Source organism: Channa argus, chromosome 5, assembly GCF_033026475.1.
Source record: "Channa argus isolate prfri chromosome 5, Channa argus male v1.0, whole genome shotgun sequence".
Lineage (NCBI taxonomy): Eukaryota > Metazoa > Chordata > Actinopteri > Anabantiformes > Channidae > Channa > Channa argus.
This window is the reverse complement of record NC_090201.1, coordinates 23,422,371-23,448,660: the sequence shown is the minus strand read 5'-3', so window position 1 is coordinate 23,448,660 and position 26,290 is coordinate 23,422,371. Positions and strand designations below refer to the sequence as shown.

The window sequence follows — 26,290 nt, the reverse complement described above, 5'->3', positions numbered from 1 at the left end:
CAAAGAACCATGCATGGACATACACATGGGCACACAGCAATGCTTGCTTGCATCGTTTGCTTTGGGAGGGAAAAAAAAAGAAAACTTACATTAGCCTTAACAACATGAGAAACAAATAGAACGGCTCTCTGAAAACCATCCATGTAAAACAATCTTATGGTAAACCACATTTCTGAGTGACACGGCCACCGTGCCCTTCACTGTTGTGCTCAGGTGCTTCATTTGTTTGTGCGAGAAGTGGAGAGTGTGAGCAGATCCTCAGAGACTGCAAGGTCCCACTGGATCAAAATATATTAATTGACTTGGCTCCGCTTCCAGCCAGGTATAAACACTTTTGCAGAATACTCTGGAACATTGGCAAGATCTTTTGGGAAATCCCTCCCTACCGTGTCAAACCTACACTTTCTGCACTTCCAGCTGCTGTTTCATCCCACCTCCCTCTCTTGTCTACATGGCTAGCAGACTACGGGTTTGGTGTATAGGTCTTAATCTAATGCCGGAACACTGATTTATGCTTGGGCATCCCACAGCCATTAAGATAATTGCATGATCACTTTATAACATCCTACCCTGGTGGCCGTGGTAATTTGGCTCCCCCCACCACCTACCTTGCTCAGTAAAACCCTTAACTACATTATGGTGATAGAAAATGTGGTTGGAAATATCTTCTTTCACCCCCTGCAAATTGATTTTATACAATTTCCGCTGACTTCTAAAACCCCTTCGGTCTATCTCTCACCTGGGTTGACCATGTGATCTATTGGAGGCTTCTAGGCCTTAACAGCTTATATTGATCGCATTTCTTCAAACAGCATCTTAAGGGGATGCTTTTGTGTCACCTTGTAATTCCAATAGTCTATGTATTTTTGAGTGAGATCACCACTGAAACCATATATTTTTAGCTGTTATGACAAGGCAAGTGCACTTTGATTGCATTCAATGGGAAATGACTGTTAAATGGTGCTATGATCTCTGTCGACCAAATCTTTATTAAAATAAAAATCCCACTATCACTATGGCCTAATAGCCGTCTGAGAGGAGAAGTTATCATCAGTGAAAATCAATTTGCTTTGACATATTGATTCTAAGGGAGGCACTTTGCTTCTTGAGTATAAACAGTGCCAGTTTAGAAACACTGAACATATAAAATCCCTTACAGCTGAAGTAAGAATGCCAACCTGAGACAAATAGTGGTTTAAAACTTTTACACAAGAAAGATAATCCAAGTGAAAATTAATATAGAGAGTATTATTCATTTTCTTTTACTTAATTAGTTATTATTAGTATTATTACTTTTGTGAAATCGACTAACACTGTTAACATTGAGTATTAAATAGCTGGATTTCTATCACTTTCTTTCTCCTCTCAGATGCTCTGGAACCCAGCTTTGGCTGTTCTGAAAGTAATGGATGAAAGCGTCACGTACGGCATGAGAGCTAATCTCCATCGGATCTTTAGAAATGTATGACAAGGTCGTAAACCTGCTATCATTAAGAAATGATATTCATATTGAGGGTGGTGGCAACTTTACCTTTCTCTCTGGTGACTTTAGAGCAAAGACAGGCATGTGACAGGCAAGTAACGGACAGCAAAACTGAGCCACTGTCTTCCCTTCATCATCGCCACTTAACCAGCCTGGTGAATTCTCCTCTTCTGAAATAGAAAAAAAAAAAAAAAGTGACTTTTATTCCTCGTCTCAAAGGTAGCCCTAAAAGGAATGTTGTCATAGTCGACAAACTGGTTTTGTCGGAAATTCCTGTCGCATTTAACACCAACACACCAGTTGAACCTTGCTTTAAAAGTCTTTAAGTTACACCGATCAGCCGTTTTGCTACCTCTAGTATCTAATATAAACTGTGCTATTTGAATATTATAATCAGCCTGTATTCCTGAGAACAGGTACTGCAAACACAGGGCCTCAATGGCAATTAAGTCTATACTTAATCATATCCCAGCAGGAAAAATACAACTCGTCGATTTGAGTGAGAACAGTGCATCGCCCTGGTCTATGCACCATCTAAACACCCTGAGCTATACAGTACTGTAGCTCTACTCTACATGTAGTAGCCTCCTGAGTTATTATCACAGATGCAGAAGGATTTATTTATTTTGCTCACTCATTCTTTCAGGCGATGCACCTACAGGATTCACACAGTCTCCCCTGAACCGAGAATCGCTCTGCTCTGAGGTGCTGTTAATTAGAGATTTTAATGTCTGGTAATTCTAATGAACTTTTAATCTGCAGCAGAGGTAACTCTTCATACCTATTCTTAAGGCGGTTCTCCTAGGAGCCAGTTTCATTACATACAATCAAAATCAAGCCCCCCCCAACCAAAAAAAATACAACCAAACAAAAAAAACGTAAATTAACAACAGAATGCAATTACTTGCAAATCTCATCAACTCCTATTTATTCAAAATGGAACGTAAACAACATAGTAGGTGTTTAAACTGAGACATTTCACCATTTTATGGAAAATATTAGCTCGTTTGGAATTTGATGGCAACAACACATCTCAAACAAGTTGGAACAAGGGCAACAAAAAGCTGGAAAAGTAACTGCCGCAAATCAAAAACAAATTTCACAACTAATTAGGTTGACTGGCAACAGGTTAGTAACATGATAAAAGGAGCATTTCAGAGAGGCAGAGCCTCTCAAATGTGAAGATGGGCAGAGGTTCACCATTTTGTGACAAACCGCACCAATTAAATGTAACACAATTTCAGAAAACTTTTCCTCAATGTAAACTTGTCAGGACTTTGAAGATCCCACCATCTACAGTATATAATATCATCAAAAGCTTCAGAGAATGAGGAGGAATCTCTGTGTACAAGGGACAAGGACGAAGGTCAAACCTGGATGCATGTGATCTTTGGGCCCTCAGGCGGCACTGCAGTATAAAACAGGTGTGATTCTCTACTGGACATCACTGCACGGGCTCAGGATCACTTCCAGAAATCACTTTCAGTTTTTGCAGTTTTAATGAAGATGCTGACATTCACCAAGGTAAGAGCAGAACCTACCCACACTAACACCCTGAAACAACAAACCATCCTTACATGCTGCACATCAATACGACCACTATGCTTGAACATATGGTAGATGTGGTGTTCTTACTGTGGACTGCTGTGATTGGTTCCCACAAAATGGCACACAGTATATACAAAAAAATAACGAATTTAAAGGAGAGTTAAGCACTTTCCCATGCAACTGTATACACTCTTTATAGTTTATGTGTGTTTACCTGATAACACCATTTATAATGAAATCACAAACTAACAAAAATCACACTCCCAAGTTGTTAAAACAGAGGGTGACAGTGGAGTGAAATCCTTGTCACATTCAGTTTTAGAATGTCGAAATAAATGACAAAAACCTCTTTATACAACGCAAGAAGCTGAAAGAATGATCAAGAACGGGAATGAACAGCACTGGGTAAGTGTGATGTGTCTTTTCACATCTTGCAATGACTTTCATCTTGGGTTTGTGCATTTGTTTTGCTGTTGGGTTTTTCCTGTTTCCCTTTTCAATCTCTATGAATGGATGTTCATTCACCTCCATTTACTCTCAACAGTGTATATCTCAAAACATCTGCAAATAAAACTATCTGCATGGCTACACTTATGGAGAGTCAAGATAAATATTATAGGGTAATTTTCAGATTTCATCAACTTTGTCCTTTACTTGCACTCTGAAAACACAGAATATAAAGAGCAAATTGCATGTGTAAAATTATGTGCTTCAGATTGTAAAATGTCATCCATTTTTTGAAAAGCCATTTAGGGCTTACTCACATTACAAAATCCCTACTGTGCCCGTAAACACTAGGTCCCCAAACTGTGGTTCATTTGACTAGTGTGACTGCCCTGCCACATGCTCGGGCAAGGTGCTCCGATGCTATGACTATGTGTGGGCGCTTCTCTTAAACACAAAAAAAGTCACACGGTCAATTAAGTATAGGTAAACATGAGCTAATGTTAGCATTGGCCAGCGGAGGAGCTCAGGGACGAGGGGTGCTCAGGCACAGTACTCGATATGCAACCGTGCCTAGCGCGAGTACGTCCATAATCTGCTGATGCTTTACATCAATGATGTTGCAAAATGTATGTACTGTAAACTGTATTACATTTATTTCACTACGTGATCTCTTGCACATCATAGTGACTATAACAATCCTTCTATGAGGACTGAGATAAATAATCATCTTTAAATCGTTTAGTCATTTCTATTTATGGCCATCTGAAGTCGTGAAGAATAATTGGCCTTTAGGATATGAGGCCCTGCCTGCAGGTGTGAGAACACGTATTAAAATATTGAGGGCAGGTTGCTGCAGGTGCGGCAGCAGATTCACTGGTTTCCATTAGCCCAGAGTAATCAACTTTCTTAGGCTAATTATTAGATTAGCATAAATAATGTTTCATTTGGGTATGCGGAGCTCTTTAACAAGGCATAAATGAGGGTAGTTACAAGTATAAAAACACAGAGGCACATGGGGAGATCGGATACGAGAAAGAGCCCGGGATACGCACAGAAGGACAAAGAGAAAGTGGTTGTGAAAGAACACAAATTAGCCTTAACCTTCACTCTTTGCTATGTAGTAATGATGATGAATAGTGGTTAACAAGTAAAAAGCACAGACTTGAATTGAAAACGGCATCACACACCTAGTATGTCGCACACATACACAGTCACCCTTCTTTGTCTGCAGATTCATTTGCATCAGTTGAGCCTCTGAACACAAAAAACATATTAAGCAGAGATTGCAAAGCCATATTCCTCTTCTATGTGAGAAGCATTTCTTTCTCTTTGCGTACATTACTATCACAGTAGTTTATATTAGAAATTATTATGTTCAATCGCATATTAATCTTTCCCTCAAAATCACTAAAGGTAAAATAGTAGCTGACTCTGTCATTCTTTTGACTGAGCAATATAACATGTGTAGCAAGATTTCATTGAGAAAACTGTATTTCACATATTCCATTGGTTTGGTGTGTGTATTTCCAGATACGCTGCCTTGCGAAAGATTCACATTATATTGGTTTAACTACAGTGTACAGACAAGTTACATAATGGTACTTATAAGAAGCTCTGAGAATATGAGACTTTTGTGGCCTCAGAAAAATACTAACTATCAAGTGTTAGTAAATATATAGGAAAATAATAAAACTGCATTTCTTTCCCCCCCCGAGCAGTTTATTATGCATTGTTAAGGTCTATTTTATCCTGTATCTTTTATTGCAAATATAGTAAGAAAACAGACCCATCTTTGGATAAGATACCATCATCATCATCATCATATCAACTACACTTTCATATAGGACATTCATGAGGACACACGCATGCACAGGAAAATATTAAACATTGCCAAAACAAAAAAACAATCATTAACCAGTCTGTTGTTAATGTTTTCTGTGCTTTTATTTATTTATTTATTTATTTAATTATATTTCTCTCAGCCAATGAACTCTTGGGGGGGGACAGTATTTTTATCCAAATTCCTGTGAAATTATACTTTGACCAGCAATGGCTACAGGTGATACCCGTCCCAGCTAACTCACAGGAGGCTGGGGTTGCATCAACATACAAAACCGGGTGGTGCTTCTACAAATGACATTTGTGTTGCTGCCTTGCGTGGTCAATACCTTAGCCATGTAGTTTTGATTCGTATTATCAGGCTTTGCTGAAACTACAAGTTGTATTACTACAACACAAATACTGTTAATTGGCATCTTTCCATGTCAGTGGTCAATGGGTTAAATGCTAAGGCTTGGAGTGTGAATTACACACATATACACATGAATACAGCGAACTTTACAGTGTAAAAAGCAACAATTTTGCACACTTATACACACCCACTGATGTGACAACACTCAGCAACACACTGAATTCCCCAACTCCATAGCCTGACCTAAACCATCACAACCAAATGCCTACCTCCAAACCTTAAACTCACTCTAAACCTTTAACCTTTACCCATAAAAGCAAGTCTTAATCATCAAACAGGTTGTTTGACGTTGGGAGGACAGATAACAATGGAGCTACATGTGTGCTACCAACCACAGAAAGGCATAAGCAGAACACACACAATGTCTAATGAATAACAACGTAATTCATTGCTTGCTCTGTGCATGGGCCTGATTCCATACTCAGATTAATTGTTAGAAAAATGTATCTGTATTTAGCTTCTCAAGAAGAAATATATCTTATTTTCTGTGCTGTCTATTCATACAATGTGTGTATCTTTGGGTGTGGGATTTAAATGAACAAAACAAAAGCTTTAAACGTGTCACCGTAGACTTTTTCTTTTTTGTTTTAATTAACAGCTCGATTGGTTAATAACAGACAAACAAGCTAATCCAGGCTGATGAAGACATGAGTTGAGGCAATTTGCTGTTGGATTTAGTGTCCATTAAATAAAAATTTAAAAAAATGCCGATATTTCAGAAAAAAGATGTCATGGCAAATGTTAATTCTCAACAACACAAAAGACAGGTTTCACTGTTTATAAGTTTTGAAAATAAATTTCAGTATGGTGAGTTCCACTGAACGTTCCCCACACAAAAGGTCAAGTTGACAGTGCTGTGTACACAATGCCCCCTACTATACAATAACTATTTAAAACAACATAGTGTGTCAAGGTGTGAGGCTGGAATAAAAGGAAGGGTACTGTTAATAAAAATCTTTATTCCAATCATGCTTTTGTTTCGAGTCTTTCCCTGATGAAGATTAATTTGCAGAGCATGAAGCTCTATCAACCCAAGTGACACAAAGGCCAAAGATATAGACTAATTAAATACACCAGTGCAATTGATATTTCCCATGGATCAATGCAAGTGTGAGATCTGTTAATTAAATCCATGATAATGTTTACCCATCATAAACATTTCCCATGTTTGAGAACAGCGAGATAGGAAGATAATCTTTGCTGTCTGACAGTTTAATTTGAGGACTAAGGGAAAATCCTCCCATCACATACGGGGAGAACAATTTTTTATTGGGAGGGGTTTTGTAGAATCTTTATATTAAATATTTATATCAGCTGAAATCTTTCCAGACTGTTTGCTGAACCGACATAGTCTAAAAAACACAACAACTACATATAAAGTACTCTATACCATGGCTAATATTCTAGAGGTGGCTGCGAGGAGTGGTACAAGTCATTCACTGATCACGGGGTTGGCGGTTCGATCCCCAGCTCCTCGTGTTCGTATGTCAAAGTGTCCTTGGGCAAGACTGGCAGCTACCTCACTAGTGTGTGTGAATAGGTGAATGAAAAGCTATTTTGTAAAGCACTTTGGGTACCGATAAGGTAGAAAGCCGCTATATAAGTGGAGACCATTTAGCATTTAATTTATTTGAACAGATAAGAAATCAGTCAACACAGCTCCCTAGCAATCGGAATCACTGGGCTAATGAAAGGGAAGCCCTCACAGTCGTAGAGCCCACACAGTAGGGAGTGTTTTGCATTCCCCTGCTCTTGCTCGTCTACTGTGCGGTATGGCACAGGTTATCACACAGTGGATTAGGAAGGCGTGTTAGAGTGTGTGCCAGAACCTCCAAGCCGCACTCTACTCATCTATTGATCCGCGTGCGAGGGAAAAAGCAAGAGACCGGCACACTTAGCAGTGTAACCGCAGGCAACAGCCCCTTGCCTGCCCTCTGTTCCCTGCAGTGGGACTGATTGCTTGTCTCAATCATCCTTTCAGCCCCCCCCCCCCCAAGCCACCACTTTCTCCCCTCCACGCACAGACACACACAAAAACACAAACACATACTCTTACACGAACGGAACATCTCCTTCTCATTCGACTCTTTGCTTCGGTCTCCAACATCTCGGCAGCGGTCTCTCATGATTTGACGGCCACTTGTTCTTCTTGTGAGGGCCATCAAAGTCTGCAGCCTTAACCTTGTCTGAAAGGGCTGGGACTGCATGGCAGGAAGCAATTAATTCTGCAGCGAGAAAGCCCATTAATTAGGCAATGCTTCTGGCTATTTCAGAAACACTAGGGCCACTTGGAGAGGCATAAAAGATGCAGTGGCACACCAGGTTATTAATGGACCCCGGAGCTCCTGGCGAAGTACCACTGTGGGGTAATTCTCACTCTCTGTTTCAAGGCCTCTTAACTACACCACATGTACTCACCAAGTGACAAATGCTATTTATTGAAAGCACGTCTCACCAGGCGTGGCTGCCTTATTATATCATTTGAAGCTAGACTACCAGAGCAGCATCACACAATCTCAAGTTGAACTTTTCTTTTTTAAACCACTGACTCCACCAACCACTGAATGCAAAATCAAGATGACAGGGTTCAAACATGGGCCTATGTAGCACATTTATGGGCAAAACACTGCTTTAAAAACATCGCTCCAAGTATTATATATGTACACGAATGTCACAAGCCACTGATATTCAAACACGGACATTTGTGAATACCAATATTTTTTTTTTTTTTTACAACATCTAGAGGAATATAGCCGTTTCCTCTAAATGGAGGCAACAGGATAAACACTGGTGTAAAGATGACTCTGGGAAAATTAGTTTTGTGATGTCTAATCGCTCAACAAATCATGCATGAGAAGATTAGCTATTTGTGTTGTCCACCATTCAGGGACATTTCAGAGCACAGCACTCATTTCAAACTAAACAAGGCCATGGTTCGGCGCATTTGAAATGCTGATTCAAATGTAGGTCTCCCCTGAGCACAGGGCAGGCCTGCCACAGCCTGCGATGACGAGGAAGCCTCTGTGACAGTACACCATCCGTGAAATTAAATCAACAACTCCCTTATTGTAATTACATTCGGTTAAATGGGAAGGCAAAGTGTGAGTGTAATACAATTAACATGTAATTGTCATCCTGACCAGGTTGGTGCTGATCTATTTCCCCCAGGGATTCATTAAAATCCGTCACCCCATCCTCATCTCTGCCATTTGTTTTTAAATGAATGATTTGATGAGTGTGTCACGGTGTGCTGTGTATGTGTGGTTATGGAATCAAAATTAAGTTTTTGATATGCTGTTATGTTAATGCCACTGTATTTTGTAATTATTATACAGTCAACATAATTCTACATTGTGATGTTACATACTGTAAAAAAATACAAAGCCTATTGCATTTAGTGTAAATTAAAGCTTTCAACTATAAATATGGATATACAAGCCATTTGAGAGGAGGGCAAATGTGAAGGACCTTTGGAAATTGGCCATAAAAAAACTAAAAAGTAAAAATTGTATTTTATTTTTTCAGTATTCAATAGATGGGCCATTTATGGTATCTACGACCACGGCTGTAGTCAGTTAAGTATAATCTTAGATGAATGAGGGTATTGGAACATCTTCACAGTTCAAATACAAGCTGTCAGATGCTTTAACAAGAGATTGGTGAATCAATGTCTGAAATATCTTGGTAGAAAAGTTGGTTAAAGATGACTTATAAAGATGCAGCCTCACTGCACAAATCTGTGTCTTGAACTTGACATATAGATATGTTATTATTACAAGTGTTGACGGGAGTGGGGGTTTCTTTAACGTCTAGTCTTAAAACACCCCTTGTTCTAGTTCTCTCTAGTTCTTCTCTTATTTCTTGCCTCTGCACAATTTCTTTTTTGCCTTTCTCTATGAAGCTTGATCTTCTTACACTTGGCTGATGTCATGTTGTGTGTCACAGTGGGCGACTGTGGCGCAGGAAGGTAGAGCGGTTGTCCACCAATCTCACAGTTGTTGGTTCAATCCCCGGCTCCTCCAGTCACATGTCGAAGTGTCCTTGAGCAAGACACTGAACCCCAACTTAGTTGCTCCCGGTGAGTGTTGGCCAGCTGCATAGCAGCTCCCCCATCGGTGTATGAATGTGTGTGATTGTGAGTGTGACTGGGTAAATAAGAAGCAGTGTAAAGCGCTTTGAGTGCCAATAGGTAGAAAAGCGCTATATAAGTGCAGACCATTTACCATTTACCATGTTGGGGTTGGGGCACTAAAGGATATTTTACTGCTGATTTCATGGTAACTTGCTCTGTATCGCATTGTTAGCTTTGGGCCTTAAACCAGAGAACTTTTTTTATCAATTTTGCTGATCGATTAATAAATCGGAAACTTTCCTAAGTTAAGATTCTGTATTTAGCTTACCACACAGGAATAAAACATCTATGGCAAATGCTTGAGGCTACAAGGTAGTAGGAGAGCATGACAAAGACAGATTAGTCCTGTCAGTTGCTGACATATTTACATTTTGATAGCATTTACCCCTTGTCTTCAGGGTGATGAATTGTTTTTTCACAAGTGTAAAATTCTAAGAAAGCAAGTCTTATTTGGCGTTTTCTTCACAACTAAGTGCCAAATAAATTATTTATCAGTGTCAGCTAAAATAATTGGAATTACAGCATAACTTTTAATCCTGCTCTTTTTCTCCACCTTTTGTCAACCCTGATATTGATTATCGTTATACACATCGTTGCAGCTCCTCATCTGTATGACAGATGTGCATAATTTTGCTTTGAATATCACCCATGTCCACACAGCAGCCACAGGGGAGGAGAGTTGCATGCTATAACCATACCACTGTCCTCATCAGTACGCCTGCGGTGTTGCTGATAAAGGTGTGGGCAACTGAAAGGCTGGGGAGGCTGTGCAGCACACGCTACAGCCACCGCATTCTCTGCGCTCAGCCGGAAGTTTTTGATGCCATTCTGACATAAACCACAGACCGCAAGCTTTCGTAGAGAGTCTTCAGATTCACTATATGCTTCATGCACCTGTGTATCCCTGCTGTGAAAAGCAGGGCAGTAGTATGGGGGAAGAAGCCAGTGCTCGGTGTTGTTTTATTAAAGTAATGTGCAAGGATGGAGAATCTCAAGATACATGGGAAGAAAATTTTCAGGTAAAACTTCTGTAAAACACAACACAGGCTTCCTCTCAGCCAAAGCATCCTTTATCATCCCAGGACTACGGTTAAGTATTAAAAATATCAGACAAAAAATATCTCTGGCCGCTCATCAGAGCCAAACATCGAAACGTTTCCTTTAATCTATCTCCAATGACTTCCTCTGAAACCTTGAATGTCTCTGTGCTGATGCTCTCAGCAATGGCCTGTTGGCTATAAGAAACCAACACAATAAAACTGGAAGTACACACAAGCAGGGTGTGCAGAGACACACTGCATGCACAACAAATCCAAAATAAAGTGTGTGTGACAAGGAAAAGAGCTCAAGGCGAGACAGGAAGAAGGAAAAGGATGGGGAAAAGGAGACCGCAGTAGCGAGTGGGTTGAATATGCGTGCCATCATGGCCAAATAAGCAGATTATTGTTCTCGGTGGTCCCATCTCTGTTTTGCCACTGGATGACAGCACACATTCATGAACTCCAAAAAGGAAGAAATCCTAAACTACAGCGTGGTAAGAGTGCACAGCAGGCCACAGCAGAGCAAGGAAAAGGTTGGAGGAAAGAGATTAGGAAGATTTTGAAAAAAGAACTGTGCTGCTCCCTGCTGGGCAGGGTCTGGCCGTTTTTTTTCCCTTCATCAATGATGACCACTGCTGAGTCTCCACATCCAAAGTAAAAATAAAAAAGGGACACGCAGCCTTACAAATTATCGATGAAACAGGGTTTAAAAGAATTCAAATTCTTTTTTTAAGACCTAGTACTTTCTCTATGACCTGACAAAGTCTTTCCTAAATAATTACTGTTTTCACAATGGATATTTAGCATTTTAAAAAAGGACATTGAGACTGTTTAAACAGATTTGCCCCTTTTTTTTTAGCACAAACCCCTTAGGACCCACTTGTGAATCTCCGTTTCTCTCCGATTATACAAGTTGCAACAACACTTGAGTGAAAGTGTCTGAACGTCTGACTTGAGACACTAGTATAGCATTTCATTCTCTTACATCATCCTGTTTAAATAGAAATGGCATAGTAATCCTTTCTGTGTGTGTGTGTGTGTGTGTGCTTACGTAGTGCGATTTTGGCCAAGTGCAGCCGGTTGACCCAGGAGATCTTACTAAGGGGGTTGGGTGTGTTGAAGACCACCATGAAACTCACAGGACGACCTGACCTACAAGAAAACAGACATACACACACTCAGGGACAGTGGGCGACAAAGCTACATCAAATAAAAGAAAAAAACAAAAAACAAAACACATTTGATCTGATAAAAGAAAAAGATTGTGGTTTTGGTTAATATCAACATTTTTGCTATTTGCCATATATACACCTCACTGGCCACTTTATTAGGTACACCTGTACAAGCTAATGCAATCCCATAAAGTAGCTCTGCCGTGAACTGTATTTTTGAAATGTTATAGTTTCTCAGTTTTCAAGATGAAACTGTCAGAAAGGTGAAAATCCTACTCTCTGGTTATTATTGATTTCTCTTTTGTCCCCCTCATTCAATTTTAATACGTTGGCCAAAACATTAGACCCATCTCTTAATATAATGCGCTATGACCTCAATAATAAACAGAGCAGAATTTTCACCTTTTTGACAGTTACAACTTAAAAACGGAGAAATTATAACCTTGTAAAAGTAGAATTAAGGACACGTGTACCTAATGAAGTGGCCAGTGAGTGTATTTGCTTAAGTTATGAGAAAGAATAGTCTGGTCAGCCTTTATAATGCTTTTGCAGTTGCAAATATATGATCTAATCATTTTCAGCAGCCTGGGTTGCTTTTAAAGAGGAAACCCACAAATGATCAACAGCAGATGGCAAAAAATGGCATCACATAACATTTCAATCACCTCTCACTTTATACTGAACAAGTTGGATTTACCATGGGATTTGACAACAATAGGGACATTGAGCATTCAGTGCAGTATTCTGATACAATAATGGGCAAAGGATCATTTTTCTGACATATACTCTAGATGTGCAGAACAATGCAGTCAGAAAAAAACTGAACTAACAAGGAAAAGACATTTTTCATTTCATGGGACTTTAAGTTTAATACAGCAAGATTTTTTTTTTTGTCAGAACAGCTGCTTGCTTGCTTGTAGTTTTACAGTGGTTCTATCCTGTAAGCTGAGGCTTTATGATTTCAGCCTGCATGTCAGCATTCAGGGTAGGTTGTAATGATCACACTTCCCGATCACAGTAAATCGCTTCTAGGTGGGTTGCGATGCTCAAAATGCCACTAATGTGTGCTCTGCTGGGATTAGGCATGACCAGTACAGTATTCACTGAGGGCTTTTTGGTACCAATTGAAGCTCAGACACAGTAGGACACAAGATCTTGGATGTGTCTATGTGTGCATTTGTGTGTGTGTGTGTGTCTGTCCAAGAAAATAACAAAAAGAAAGAATGGCGAAAAAGATGATGTGAGATAACAGTTCAGGTTTTATAATGACAGAAATACTTTATAACATTCTGAGCTGAAACCACAACGGGTTTTAAAAGATTGTGTCCTTCTCAGCAGAGTTTTTAATAGCCAAACGGGCTAAGGTTGAATGTCAATTATTCAACGGCTGAAATGATTGAAAATTCCTTTAATAACAATAATTCAAATGTACTTTTTGATTATAAAAGCACCCATGTAGCCTTGTTAGCTCTGTTGCATGTAACGGTGCCTGCTTACAGTATGTAAAAGGTGAAGACACGCTAGCAAATAAATACTGTAGAGTTACATTTCTATGAACCTTTTTAACCTTGACTCTACATTGCTGTTTCATAAATTCAAGCAAAGTACACCAGTCATTCTCCAAGAAGGTGCAAGCTACAAACTTTTCAGAGGCAACTTTCACATCTTAGAGGCGTTAGCGTTTGATACACAAGACAGAGGTTTTTGGCATAGTATTCCCTAAAACAAAATCAAGCTTGGTAATACTTGTTCATTTATTCAAGAAACCGATTAAAAAGTGTTGAAAAATGTCCTGTCTTTCGCTTTAATGTAAATGTATGGTATAAATAGTGGATATAAGTTTGCTTAAGGGTTTTTTAAGTTCATCCATCTTTAGGTTAGAATGGCCATGTGTTCTCTGTTTTTGTTTTGTTTTGTTATTATGCCAATTCTGCCAAAGCAGCATCAATTAAAAAATTAATAAAAAAAAACAAAAACATAACCAGCAAGTGTGTTTTCTGGTGCAAAATGTCTTATAAATTTACACACATAACTACATATATTTTGGACACATTTTTGCATTTAGGAAGTAAACTACTGAAGTTACTTGTTGTGACCTAATACAGTAGAGACTGTGTGGAATTCACACACATGGTAACATGAAACTGAATGTTTACTAGAGGACTGCAGACTCCATTTAGGTTGCAACAGCTAAAGCCCCCAGCCTACCTCAAGTTATTGGGTGTTGTGTTGGCTTTAAGGAAAGAATAGCACCAGTTCTGAGTCAGCAATGATTCATCTTGTGTCTATCCATTGACAGGGGCACTTCGTTGTTTTGATTGATCAGACTTTATTGGAACTGCAAGTTAGCTGTCTGGCCAAAGATGAGACATCTTTTTAAAGCATTAAGCAGCCTTCTAGAATAATAGCCCAGTCTCAGTCACCTGTACCGATTATTCCAGTGAGGCAATGAAAGAAAGAAAAAGAGAGTGCATGAAAAGAAATGGGTGATGGGGTGGTAGGGGGTCTCAGGCATGCATAAGGAAGACAATGTCACATTTAGACATCATTAGAGGGTAACTGAGTGGAGAACAGTGCAAAGCCTTATATTATGCTTCTGTCATATCTGCCACTGCCCGCTGCAAATTCATTTTCATTTTTTACTGGAAGAAAGAAAAAGTAGAATCATACACACACACACACACACCATTGGAGAGAAAGACATTGAAGACAGAAAGAGAATAAAGTAAGATCTCAAACTTCCTTGACATGTTGAGAAAGTGGAGCTTTCACAAAAAGCTGTAATTCAAACCATTCGCTGCTTAAATATAGCAGATGCAATTTGCCAGAGACAGAAGGGGAGACAGGGTGTGACGAGAATACAACTACTCACTTGGTTAGATTCCTTAGGCAACACTTCATGGCCACACGGCCTCAAACATGCTAAACTGAGCACAGTCTCCAATTCCTCCCTTCTGCCTGCTGATTGACAGTCGCAGTGCAGGTGTGGTGCACTGCTAGAATGGAAAACTAGATGCGGGCATGCTGGCAGAGTGGAGAGATGAAGAGAGCTGAGAGGGGAAAAAAAAACTGTCAAAAAACGAGGGAGGGGATAGAAGAGAGGGCAGAGCGGGTGAGAGAGTGAAGCAAGGAGCCGGCATGGCTGATTTATGGGAGCAGGTCAGTGCCAAAGCACATGTGTGAAACTAATGCACAAGGACGTTACAGATGTAGGAGTGAGAGCTGAGTGGCAGCCTGTCGTGCACCCATCTTTCAGTTTACCTCCACCCTCCACAGAAACAAAAAGTCAGAACAAAGTCGGTTAGTAAGAGGAGTTAAAGATGATGGTTCAATATCCCCACAACCCTGACTTGTTGTCAGTTAGAGAAAAGTATAACAAACTGACTTGAAGCAGATTCAGGATGATAGTGATTTAAAGAGGTGGCACCTTTGTAAATAAAATCATAAAGCACACTGAACAAACACAGAGTTCTCTGCAGGCAGCAGAAAATAAGCCTGATAATAACAGAAAGATCTAGACTTTTGATAAGATCTAACAATAAATCTGGGCACGTACATTGAAGGAGTCACTTTTAACATTTTAACACACTAGTCCTGTCTATGACAACATACATCTTAATATACCGTCGATTTCATGTAAATAACCAGTTATCACCTTTTACACAAGTCACAGGTTTGCACATTTAATAACATTTTGTTATTTTTAAACACAAGATGACATCCAGACCACCAGAGAAAGATGTCCTGTTGCTACAGGAGGATTTCTCCTCTTTATTACTCACATTATTAATAGCTACTCAGCTTAGATTAATCCTGCTCTACAACCTCTGAGGGATAAGTGACCCCCTAAATATCTATTCTAATTGAATATATCTACGATAATGGCTTAAGAGTAGATACAGAGTATAGATAGTATAAAGTAACATTTATACTTTCAGCTTTGCAAAACAAACTAAATTCAGTATTTTTTGGCCTCAAATAACTGCATTGTAAATGGTACCTTAGTGGCACCCGAAGAGCTTTACATCGCTTCTCATTCACCAATTCGAACTCTCAATCACACACAGCCCGATAGGGGAGCTGCTATGCAGCTGGCCTAACCTCACCGGCAGGTCACTGGGGTCTCGCTCAGGGGCACTTTGACATGTTACCGAAGGAGGAGCCAAGTCCTGCTGGCAATTTGTTAGAAGGCTCAACCACAGGAAACCTTGTGTAATTTAGGCAGAGTACCATCCAACAAGATGTAAAGCAATCTACAGTACATAATAAAATGAATAAAGGCCAAATAGCATGTTAGATAAGATGAAATACATATTTACTAAATGAGCTAAGGAGCCCATTTACCCAGTTTCTTTTGGCTACTCTTTTTCTCCTCAGCTCAAGCTTCACTGCACTTGATAACTAACATTCCTTGTTGCTATAAGGTGCAAATGTCTCCAAATGTGGAAAAGCAAAAAAAAAAAAAAAGCAAAGATATCAGCTATTTTTTTCATGGATGAATAAGGTTATTCACATGGCTCTTGCTTAGAGTTAGATGACGGCTCGGTCAGGGACTGCACATAAGTATCCAGGCTCTGTGTCTCCCTTTGCTTCTCTTTCTCCCTCCCTTTTGTGTATCTGGTCCTTTTTCAAATCTTTATGGTCCATGGGAGGTCATGTGACCCCAGTTCGATTTGCTGGCAGCATGTGGAAATTGCTTGACATCCTTCCTGATCATATTCTTCATTTATGTTTATGTTATGTTATTTGTTTTGCTGTGATCCTGTCCAAAATATAAATCTTTGGGTTATTTAAACACAGCTCTCCGAGTTGTGAGTCTGTTACATCAGGAATGCCTTCAGTACGACCTTATCAGAAGCCCCCAATGCCCTCTGGCAGCCAGGAGTGGCTGGGACTAGGCGTGTTAGTGTCAAGGAGAGGAGAGGCCCTTCTTCCATTAAAAAGGGGTTGACATGGCCTCATCACTCATTCAAAACACACACCTCATTCTTGCAACGTATGAGCAAAAAGAGTGGTCAGGTGAGTCATTCATGCTACTCACAAAATGGTGTAAATAAGTTCACTTTCATAGCATTCATTTTATGTCTGACATTGGAAAAATACTTACTTCCGGAATCCTGACCGATGTTACCAGAGGGCCAACTGTGGCCAATTAGGATTCTAACACACTAAGCACTGAAGAAGCAGGTGGAGGAGCTTCAATATTGAGCTGTTGTAGTGAGGTCCAAATTCTTGCACTACAAATGTCCTGATTAAAAATCCCTGTAAAAAGGGCCCATTAGGTAGTGAGGCCTCTGGTGCCCACAGTCCCACACGTGGCTGCAGAATCTTAGATCTTTACGCCACGGGAACAGCAATTCAGTGAGGCTCATCGGTAAACATACAGTAAGACCACTACTTAAGGCATAATGGCTGGTTTAGGTCGTAAGATCACCCTTACATTCCCAGAAGAGAACTTTATACTTGATGAATGTACTCAAAGGCGTGAATCCACCTGTTCTAGTGGTTAAAACAGCATCCAATACCATGGGAGGGTCCCATGAGAAATTGGGGGGAATGCATGCAGACAAACTTATTGAGTATTGGTGAGTCAGTGCATCCACCCCTAGGGGTACATCTTGGTCATGAAGGGAGAAAAACAGGAGGTCTTGTCTCTAGTTGCAAACAGGTCTATGTGACCCTAGTGCGCCCACACCAGGCTCACCGAGGCCAGGTGAAGACTCCTTTCTGCATAGACAGACGATGTGGCACATGGGTGACTTTAAAAGATAAAAAAGTGGAGGTTTCCTTTTTTGACAGTTGAGACTCAACCATCTATCTTTCTTATGTAAGACCATTAAACCCAAGGCTCTTTCCTTGGGGCTGGATCGCCGCTTCATGGAAATGGAGGGAGTAGCCAGTGACGAAACCCACCACCTCCTATAAGCTAGACTCCTCCTCCAGCTCAGCTTGCTATGCCATTAGAAGAGAAGAGGTAGTGAGGGCCTGGCCTGACCGTGCAGATGCTTTATATGACTTTTCCATAGGAGTGGACTGGAAATGATCTGCTCTGGATGGGAGCGCGGGTAGTCCTGATGATGGACATTTATAGGTGGAGATGAGTTAAGGCTCTATTTAAGGGATGTTATGGACACCATGTCTATTCATTCCCTCATAGTCAAGCATGGAGCTACCACAAGGTGCTTCTTTCTGTATAATGTATTATGCCAGATGACTGCAAATTCTTCAAACAGCTCTGGAAATCTGGGCAGGAGTCCTCTTCACTTTCTGCATTTCTTTCCTTTCATAGCGGGACAAAAACCTGAACCTCAGGCCACTGGATAATATGCTTTGTAGCAAAAAGGTCTAAGGACAGGGGATGTGGTTTTTGACTGTAAGGCTCACTGAGGTAAAGTTGTGATTTAGAAATAGAGCTATTTAAATTAAAATTTACTTGAATTGCATTTAGTTTAGTAGTTGGTGTTGTACAAAATCTGGAAATAAAACTACTGCTTTGCAGTTGTACAGTATAGCTCAGCCAACCATTCAGCTTACAGTTTGCATGTACGTCTCATTCTAGTAGGTCTCCATGGACCATGGACCGGGACATATATCGGGTCACAGTAACTTTTACCGCTGACCACCTAATTCTAACCAATTTATCCTTGATTCCAAAAGAAGTTTGTGCCAAATTTGCAAAATCTTCCACAAGGCATTCCTGCAATATCATATTTAAAGGAATTTCAAGGAATTTCATGTACTTTGGGTCACAGTAACTTTGATTTTTGACCACAAAATATATTCATCCTTGAGGTTTGCGGATGCTTGTGCCAAATTTGAAGACATTTTCTAATGGTGATTCTGAGATGTCGCATTCACATTCAAGAATGGGATGAATGGACAACCTGAAAACACAATGCCTCCGACCACAGCTTGCTCCACCACGGACGCAAAAAAACTTTATTCTGATAGCTGCTTTAGATATTTGTTTGTACGGGGACAGCCCGCGCATCACTGGGAGGAAGCTCTGTTTGTACACGCAGTCAGAACGGACCACAATCGAAGCCTGCCATTGATCTGACTGGAGTTGCAAGGCCTGACATTCACTTTGCAGGTAGCCTGCACAGCCTCTATAGAAGGGGTTTCAGGCTTACAACACTGTTCCTTCATGTATTTGTGCTGGCAGGAAAGGGGGATGAAGCAACAAACACATCTGGTTAAACTATGAAATTTAAACTCTGTATATATCACTTGCCAGTGTATCCCATGTATCTGAGCCTGTGGTTGCTTCAGCAGACACAGTAAAAGAGGATGTTAATGAACTGCTGTCACACGTAGGCTGGTGCCTTTGAGGCAGCAGTCAGGATTCTCTCCACGTACTCACTCTGTTTGCAGTGTGGAGGCTGTGATGTGCTGCCTGACTGCAGAGAGTCGCTTGCGGCCAAACAGGAGGGGACCAACTCAGTACAGGGGGTTCCTGCTGTGGTCCCACTCTCTTACCAACTGAGCAAAGGCTCGGCTCTGTGTGTATGTGTGTTTCTGTCAAATTACGTGTGAACCTCGTTGAAATACATTCTAGCTTGTGTGCATTTGTCAGCGGGAGCCTACGAATACTGTACATGTAAAATGCACACACGAATTTTTACTCAGATTAATAACCAAATGGAGATGGACAGCAAAGGGAAACCAAATTATGCGTGCATGCAATTTTGTTTGTGAGAGAGGTAGAGACTGGTCCTCCTACCGCTCTCCCCTACAATCTGCCACTGCTGCACCCTGGGTAGTGTCAGAATAGTTTGGCCACCCGCTGTGCCACCTGTCACTTCGGTCCTGAGGCTTACTGCGGCTCCAGCCACCTGACACCAATGTCTAGCCTTAATTAGACTGCTATCACAGAACCAGGACTGGATCTTTACCTGTACATGAGATCTCTTTCTTGGAGCTGACCATGTAATCTTTTACCTCGCCACAAAACTCCAATTCCAAGTACGATTTCAGTGCAGTCCTTGTTCTACATTTTTTAGGCTTTCAATACAAATCTATATCTTGAACATATGTTGGGGTGGCAAATCCACTTGTCAAGGCTGTGGCTAATGACATTATCACAGGAACTCGGCAAATAAGGTACCCCTCAAAGGGGAATTCGGGGACTCTCTTGTAAGCATGACATCTGGCTCCACCAAACATCTGAGTAAGCAGATTGGCCCTGCAGACCTGGTGTGACAGTTGACAAGGAAGCTGGGAGATGTGGAAGAACTGATCTGCACAGTGCCGATACTCAAGCTGTCACTTTAGCTTGGCTTGGCACAGTTAGATTCTCCCTGGCTCTGAAGCATTAGGCCCACTTTTCTGACTGCTGCTGCCCTGCCGGCACCGAGCCAAGTCTTTCATGGGAGAGGTCGATCATCACTCTCACTCTCACTCTCTTTCTTCTTCTTCTTCTCCTGCTTGATCTCAAAAGGCAGGGCTCTGGCTTCTCAATCAAAATCTCTTTCTCTGTTTTTGTCCTCCTCTTCCTCATCCTCACCCCACCAAAAGCCACAAAATGGGATACATTATAATCTGCCGTTATTTGCTATTCCCAGCTACTCTAAGCTATGCATATGCTTTCTCCTTGCCATCTTTGTTCTTCCCTGGGTAGGCGTTCAGTCATTCAGAAGTCACTCCACCCACCAGGATCCACTTCCACAATGTAAAGACAACCACTTCCTATGTACGACAAGATAACCTCCGAGATGTCAACATTGTATATTTGTACGTGCTCAGTTCATATGCACACTACAGTTAGGAGACGACTCAAAATGCTGTATCGTAGAAGAATATGCTACTTTGCCAAATGATAAATATTTGCACAGATACTGAATACACAACGTAATGTGGAACCTTCCGGGTCCAGTGTTCGGTAAAGACTGAATCAAAAACTGTCTTTTTGTTTTAATCAAGCAAAAGAAAAATGTTGTGGAGGCTACTCATTATTCTACTCAAGCATTGAAGGAAATGAATTACCCGGGTCAGTTAATTACCCACTCATGACAGAACAAACTGTTCTCACCTCTAATTTGCTAAAGATCAGGGTGTCTAGTTGGCTCAGTGATTTGAGTGCATACATATACAGTCCCTTCTGAAGGCAGTCAGACCTCTTCGCTTTTCCAAACTTTGTGCATTTCATCTTCAACTGGATAAAAATGCCATTTTCAACACAAATCTTCAGTCAAAAACCTATTAGGAGTGATTAAAATGCTTTCAAATTTGTTTTGTAAATGCAATGAATTTTTTATTTTTTATTTATTTTTTAAAATCTCACTTTCGTAGAATAGTTCAATGCTTGGAGTTCTTCCCGAAAAGTAATACATTGGGACATAAAATCTTTTCTCCCCATACTTCCACAGTACTTTAGCCTTCAGTTACTCTACCATAGGGGTATGATTGATTGAGTACTGCTGAGATGGTTGGCCATCTGGCAGCCTCTCACATCTCTGCAGAAGACTTCTGAGGCTCTTAGTATGAGCGTGGCATTCTCTCTAACCTTCCTTCTTGCCTGGTTTTTCAGTTTGTTTGGATGGCAGAAACTTGGAAGAGTCCTGGTGATTCAGAACTTTTCCCATTCCCCAATTATTGAGGCCACTGTGCTCCTGAGAACACTCAGAGCTTTACCAATCGTTTTATATCATTGCTCTGATCTATGCCTCACCACAATTTAAATCACAGAAGCCTACCAGAGAGTTTGTGGCATCGTATTTGTCCTGACACGCCATGTGAATTGTGGGACTTTATACACAGGTGCACCTGCACCTACAGGTCTGCACCTATTAATTCAATTTGCCACAGATGGGTTCTAATCAAGTTATAGACACATCTCACGTATAATTAAAGCAAACAGGATGCACCTGACCACCATGTGGTGTTTCACAGCAAAGGCGTAAATACCAGATCTGTTTTTTATTTTGATTAAATTAACAAAAAGATTACTGCAAAAAGATTATATATTTTTGATAGCAGACGGGTGAAAAATGATCCAATATGGATTATTTAGTTTTGCAAAGGCCTTTAAAGAGCACAATTTCTCATGAGCATTAGGCATTTGCAGGCTAAACATCGTGTCTCAACAGGACAGTTGTCTCGATGGGTCACAGCAAATTGTGACATGTTTGGAAAAGCAGCAGGGCAGAGAGGACTGAATTCTGGAGAAGATTTTAGAAAACAGGTAAATGCTGATATATCATTATTGCTTAACCACCTTTCAGCACACAAAGAGAATCAAATTCTCTGTTCATACATTGTTGTCACATTACTAACATTAATTTTTTTCCTTAGTGGAGTATCTTTACTTTTGTAGATAATCTGCTTAGCACTAAGATTTGAAGTGTTACTTGTAGTGGAGATACAGATACTTACACTTTTACTTGAGTATTGAGTTCTTGTACTTCTACCACCTCTGCACACAGTGCACACATTTTGCAACATGCAGGGCTGTGTAGCTGCAGTGTTAAGTTACGGCTGATCGGAATAGAACTCTCTTAAAATATGGCCTAAGATGGGATTGTTGATATGTGTTATGGATGTGGACAAAACCATCGTTACGATGACACATGTGGTCAGACTGCTGTACCACTAGTTTTTTAGATGCAAAAATGTAAACTTTTAATAACGCTTCTAAATTCGTGCAGCATTCAAATAACAATTTCTTGTGTTGTAGTCGTTGCCAATTTGCCAAGAAACCTTTGTAGCTTTGTTTTTTGCTTTTTCTTTGATGAAAGTAATGCACAATGAAGGATTGCATTGAGTTGCCGCGGCTAATGGACTGCAGGTTAGCTGGCATGTGATATAACAACTTTGGCTCTCTGTAAGCCTCGGCAGTGTGCTCTGATGTGATTGACATTGCACAATGTCATATCCCTAATCACTATAATACTTGTTCTTATGTCTATGAAATGTATATGACAGGATGGTTCTACTTATGCTTGTTTGCTTTTTCCAATAACCTTAAAACCTTTTCCTGCTATATTACTATATATACTTCCATAGTTTAAACTTTTTGATGCCTTTGCTGTTACTGTTTTGGTTGTCTGTGTAACTCATACGCAAACATAAAAAGTGTTACATTTTACAGAGCCACATCTGTATGTAAGAGTCTACTCACTTGTCTGGCCTTCCAGGCACCTGCAGGCGTAAGCGACATTTGTTAGCACTCTGGATCTGTTCTTCTTTGATACGAATAAGCCTCTGCAGAGCCAGACACCAGTCTTGGGCCACAGTGGTGTTCAGGTTCTTTGGTGGGAAAATACACAGTTAAAACTTGTTTCTCAGCTGTGGGATGTTGTCTAACAGAGATATGTGCTCCTTACATGCATACTGAGCACAAGGGTACAGTGTTGATGTAATTATATATTGTTATTATTACACACAAACAGAAAACAACCATCTACTCCCATGTATAAAACTGCTCTACATTATTTGATGCTACATAGTTGTGGGATTTTGATCCCTTCAAATGAAACATTGAATTCAGACCAACATTCATTTTACAGTAAAGCCTAGTCCCTCAAGTCAAACAGAATCAAATCAATTTTCTGAAGTCAATGAGCTCTGCACACGTATTTCATCTATTTGTTCAGTGGACAATATTATAACTGGGTGGAATGTGAAAATCAGTCATTTTATATAGTGCCATGACATTATCACTCCCCCTGAGGACATAATGCTCATTAAGAGCAGAGAGGCAAAGGTGCCACCATTAGCCAGAGAGGCTCTTTGGTGATTGCTGGAGTATACCTCCCTGGCTGCGTTTTGTAGTGTATGGTACTGTTAATGTGTTAGTGGCAGACTACTGTGAAGTGTCCTGATTTGAACGCTACAGGAGGGAGGCTGTCGGCTTCTTCTACGACATAGCGAATCTGACACATCTATCTAGTGTATCAGAGTGAACATCTCTGTGGCACCGTTGATGAGGAGGAGATAGATGGGAGACTTCATGCTTTTAGAAGCTGATGATTCCAGAATTGTAAGAGGCAGCACTTTGATCACATTTTAAACATCTAGAAATCCTTTTGCAAAAAGGAACAAATAGCAATTCCCCCAAATGGTTATCTTTGGTTCCATCCAAACTTGGTCTTTTAGTTTGCACTGAAAGTTGCATTTACTGTAAATTACATTTGCATACTTCAATCTTGACTTTGCTGCCTCTGTGGTTCTTCTGTGTGTTCTAAGGGCTTATGAGCTATTGTGAAGTAAGCTGCAGTTTACAGAATATATTCAATTTTTCATATATTTTCAGTCGATATCTCGAGATAACTGGGTTATAAATAATTAGCGACACTGAAAGCAGTTTTTGGAGGAGAGAATAGCACACTTGAAGGTTAGGCTGTGTGCACATTTTTGAGGTGGCCAATTTGACAAAGGCCTTTAAAAAACCCCTTGAGAGAGCGAGGCCAGCTCATGTAGTGGCGTGATAAATGCAACACACGGTGACATCTGTGGTTTGGTCTGCAGAGTCAGCTTGGCTCAGAAAACCTATGTCTGAGATGTTGTCTTTAGCTTTTTTGTTGCATTATATATGTTAACCCCTGAGACATGCAGAGTAAAAGTCTAACATGAAGCAAAACGTACTGTACCTGGTATGTCCCCTGCAGCGTCCCCACAAGGAGAGTGACCTCCTCCACAACAGATAGGTCATGTTGTAGTTCCTGCAGCTCTTGGTAGAGGCGTGGAGGGCCTAAGATCACTTTACCTAAGAAATAGGTAAGACACAAAGATTTTGTTACAACATACAGCAAAATTCTCCACAACAGAAAAAAAGTACACCTCCGTGCACATGCTGTTTTTTCTGCAATCGTTTTCAGGGCAACGAAAAGTAAATTTCACGGGGCCGGCCTATAAACTCAAAGTCAAAGAATGCTTTTGAATGCACTTAAGTAACCAGGGTACTCAAGAGAAATCACCCTTTCCGATAATAGGTGAACAGCATTTACATGCACTTAAGAAATCAGGTTGCTGGAAATCTGTGTATACATGCGGCAGAAAACTTGTGTTAGTTACATTTTCTGTCTAACTTCAGGTGGACTTGATTTAAATACAAGGCAGTATCGCCAGGCTAAGGATCGCTCTACCTGGGCAAATCAGACTTCCCTAATCCTCTACCTCAATTTCAGACACCAGCTTCCCCATTTACATGACAGTTAGGAAATCAGCTTCCTAGAGAAACCCAACTGTAACCTAGTTACTTTAGTCCATGTAAACACTCCTTTTGATGGGCAGCTGGAGGTTATTGTCCTGCCCCTCTTTCATGTGTGTTGCTGGAGATGCTTAAAGCTGTGAATAACAGGGGAGCTGCCTTGTAACTGATAAGAGAACTGCACTGTTTCATAAAGTAAGTACCGTCTTAGGACACCTTCTCTGTTGAGAGAGGGTCTTCCAGTCTGACAATGTGAGCAGTTGCTTCCTTAACATCTCATTCAAAAAATGGTCCTCCTGCCCAGAATCTAAATATTGCTGTCATCAAAGGAGTGACACTTGTCTATCAGATGCAAATACACTGCTGAGTCTAGTCCACAGGCTTTGTTGTGTTGTGCCATGGATTTCTGAAGTGGTTGTTTACTTTTAAGAAAGTACAAATCTTTATGTTCCTTGGTGCATTGGACTGCTTATACTGCATTGCTCTGCATAAGTCTAGGTGTTCTGTCTTTGTGGTGGACCAGTTTTTACCTAAGTGTTTTGCTGGGTTTCAAATGTCCAGGCGTGTGATGTTTTTACATCAGATAATCCAGCAACTTCAATTACAATCAATCAATCAATTCAATTACAAGACTCTTTTATCTAAAGAGACTCACAAGTCAGGAGTAGACAGTAGGGACAACTTGGGTCTTGCCCAGGGACACCTCAACATGTAGCCAGGAGGACTGGGAATCAAGCCTCCAACCCTGTGGTTCATGGACGAACCCTCTACGAACTAAGCTACAGCCGTTTATCAACTTATTGAATGGCAAACTTGTTCCATAGTGGTTTCCCATCTGTTTCCCGTCTGTTGTGGACATGCTACTACTAGATTTGACAAAGGCACAGTTTAGCTCGCCACAGGTTTTAAGTGGTTTCCCTTGATGTGAATGTGTTCCTTCTAACAAACACATAAGGGGGACACAGCCCCCAGGTGACCATCGAAAGAAAAAAAGGCCAACCCCTCTAGCCTGTCGGATGAAAAGTGAAATGTTTTTACAAACTACAAGCAAGTCCAGTTGCCACTGA

At 40.6% G+C, this 26,290-nt stretch overlaps 1 protein-coding gene across 7 annotated transcripts in view; it reads right to left on the bottom strand.

The window, feature by feature from the left end:
• arhgef10la (Rho guanine nucleotide exchange factor (GEF) 10-like a) overlaps positions 1-26,290 on the bottom strand; it is a 99,423-nt gene that overhangs the window by 37,377 nt on the left and 35,756 nt on the right. For all 7 annotated transcript variants that reach the window (XM_067503347.1, XM_067503344.1, XM_067503349.1 and 4 more), the window contains 4 exons: positions 24,664-24,779; positions 23,193-23,320; positions 11,953-12,053; positions 1,532-1,653 (listed from right to left, as the gene is read on the bottom strand). In XM_067503347.1, the coding sequence (XP_067359448.1) occupies positions 1,532-1,653; positions 11,953-12,053; positions 23,193-23,320; positions 24,664-24,779 (467 nt within the window). The remainder of the gene's footprint in view (positions 1-1,531; positions 1,654-11,952; positions 12,054-23,192; positions 23,321-24,663; positions 24,780-26,290) is intronic.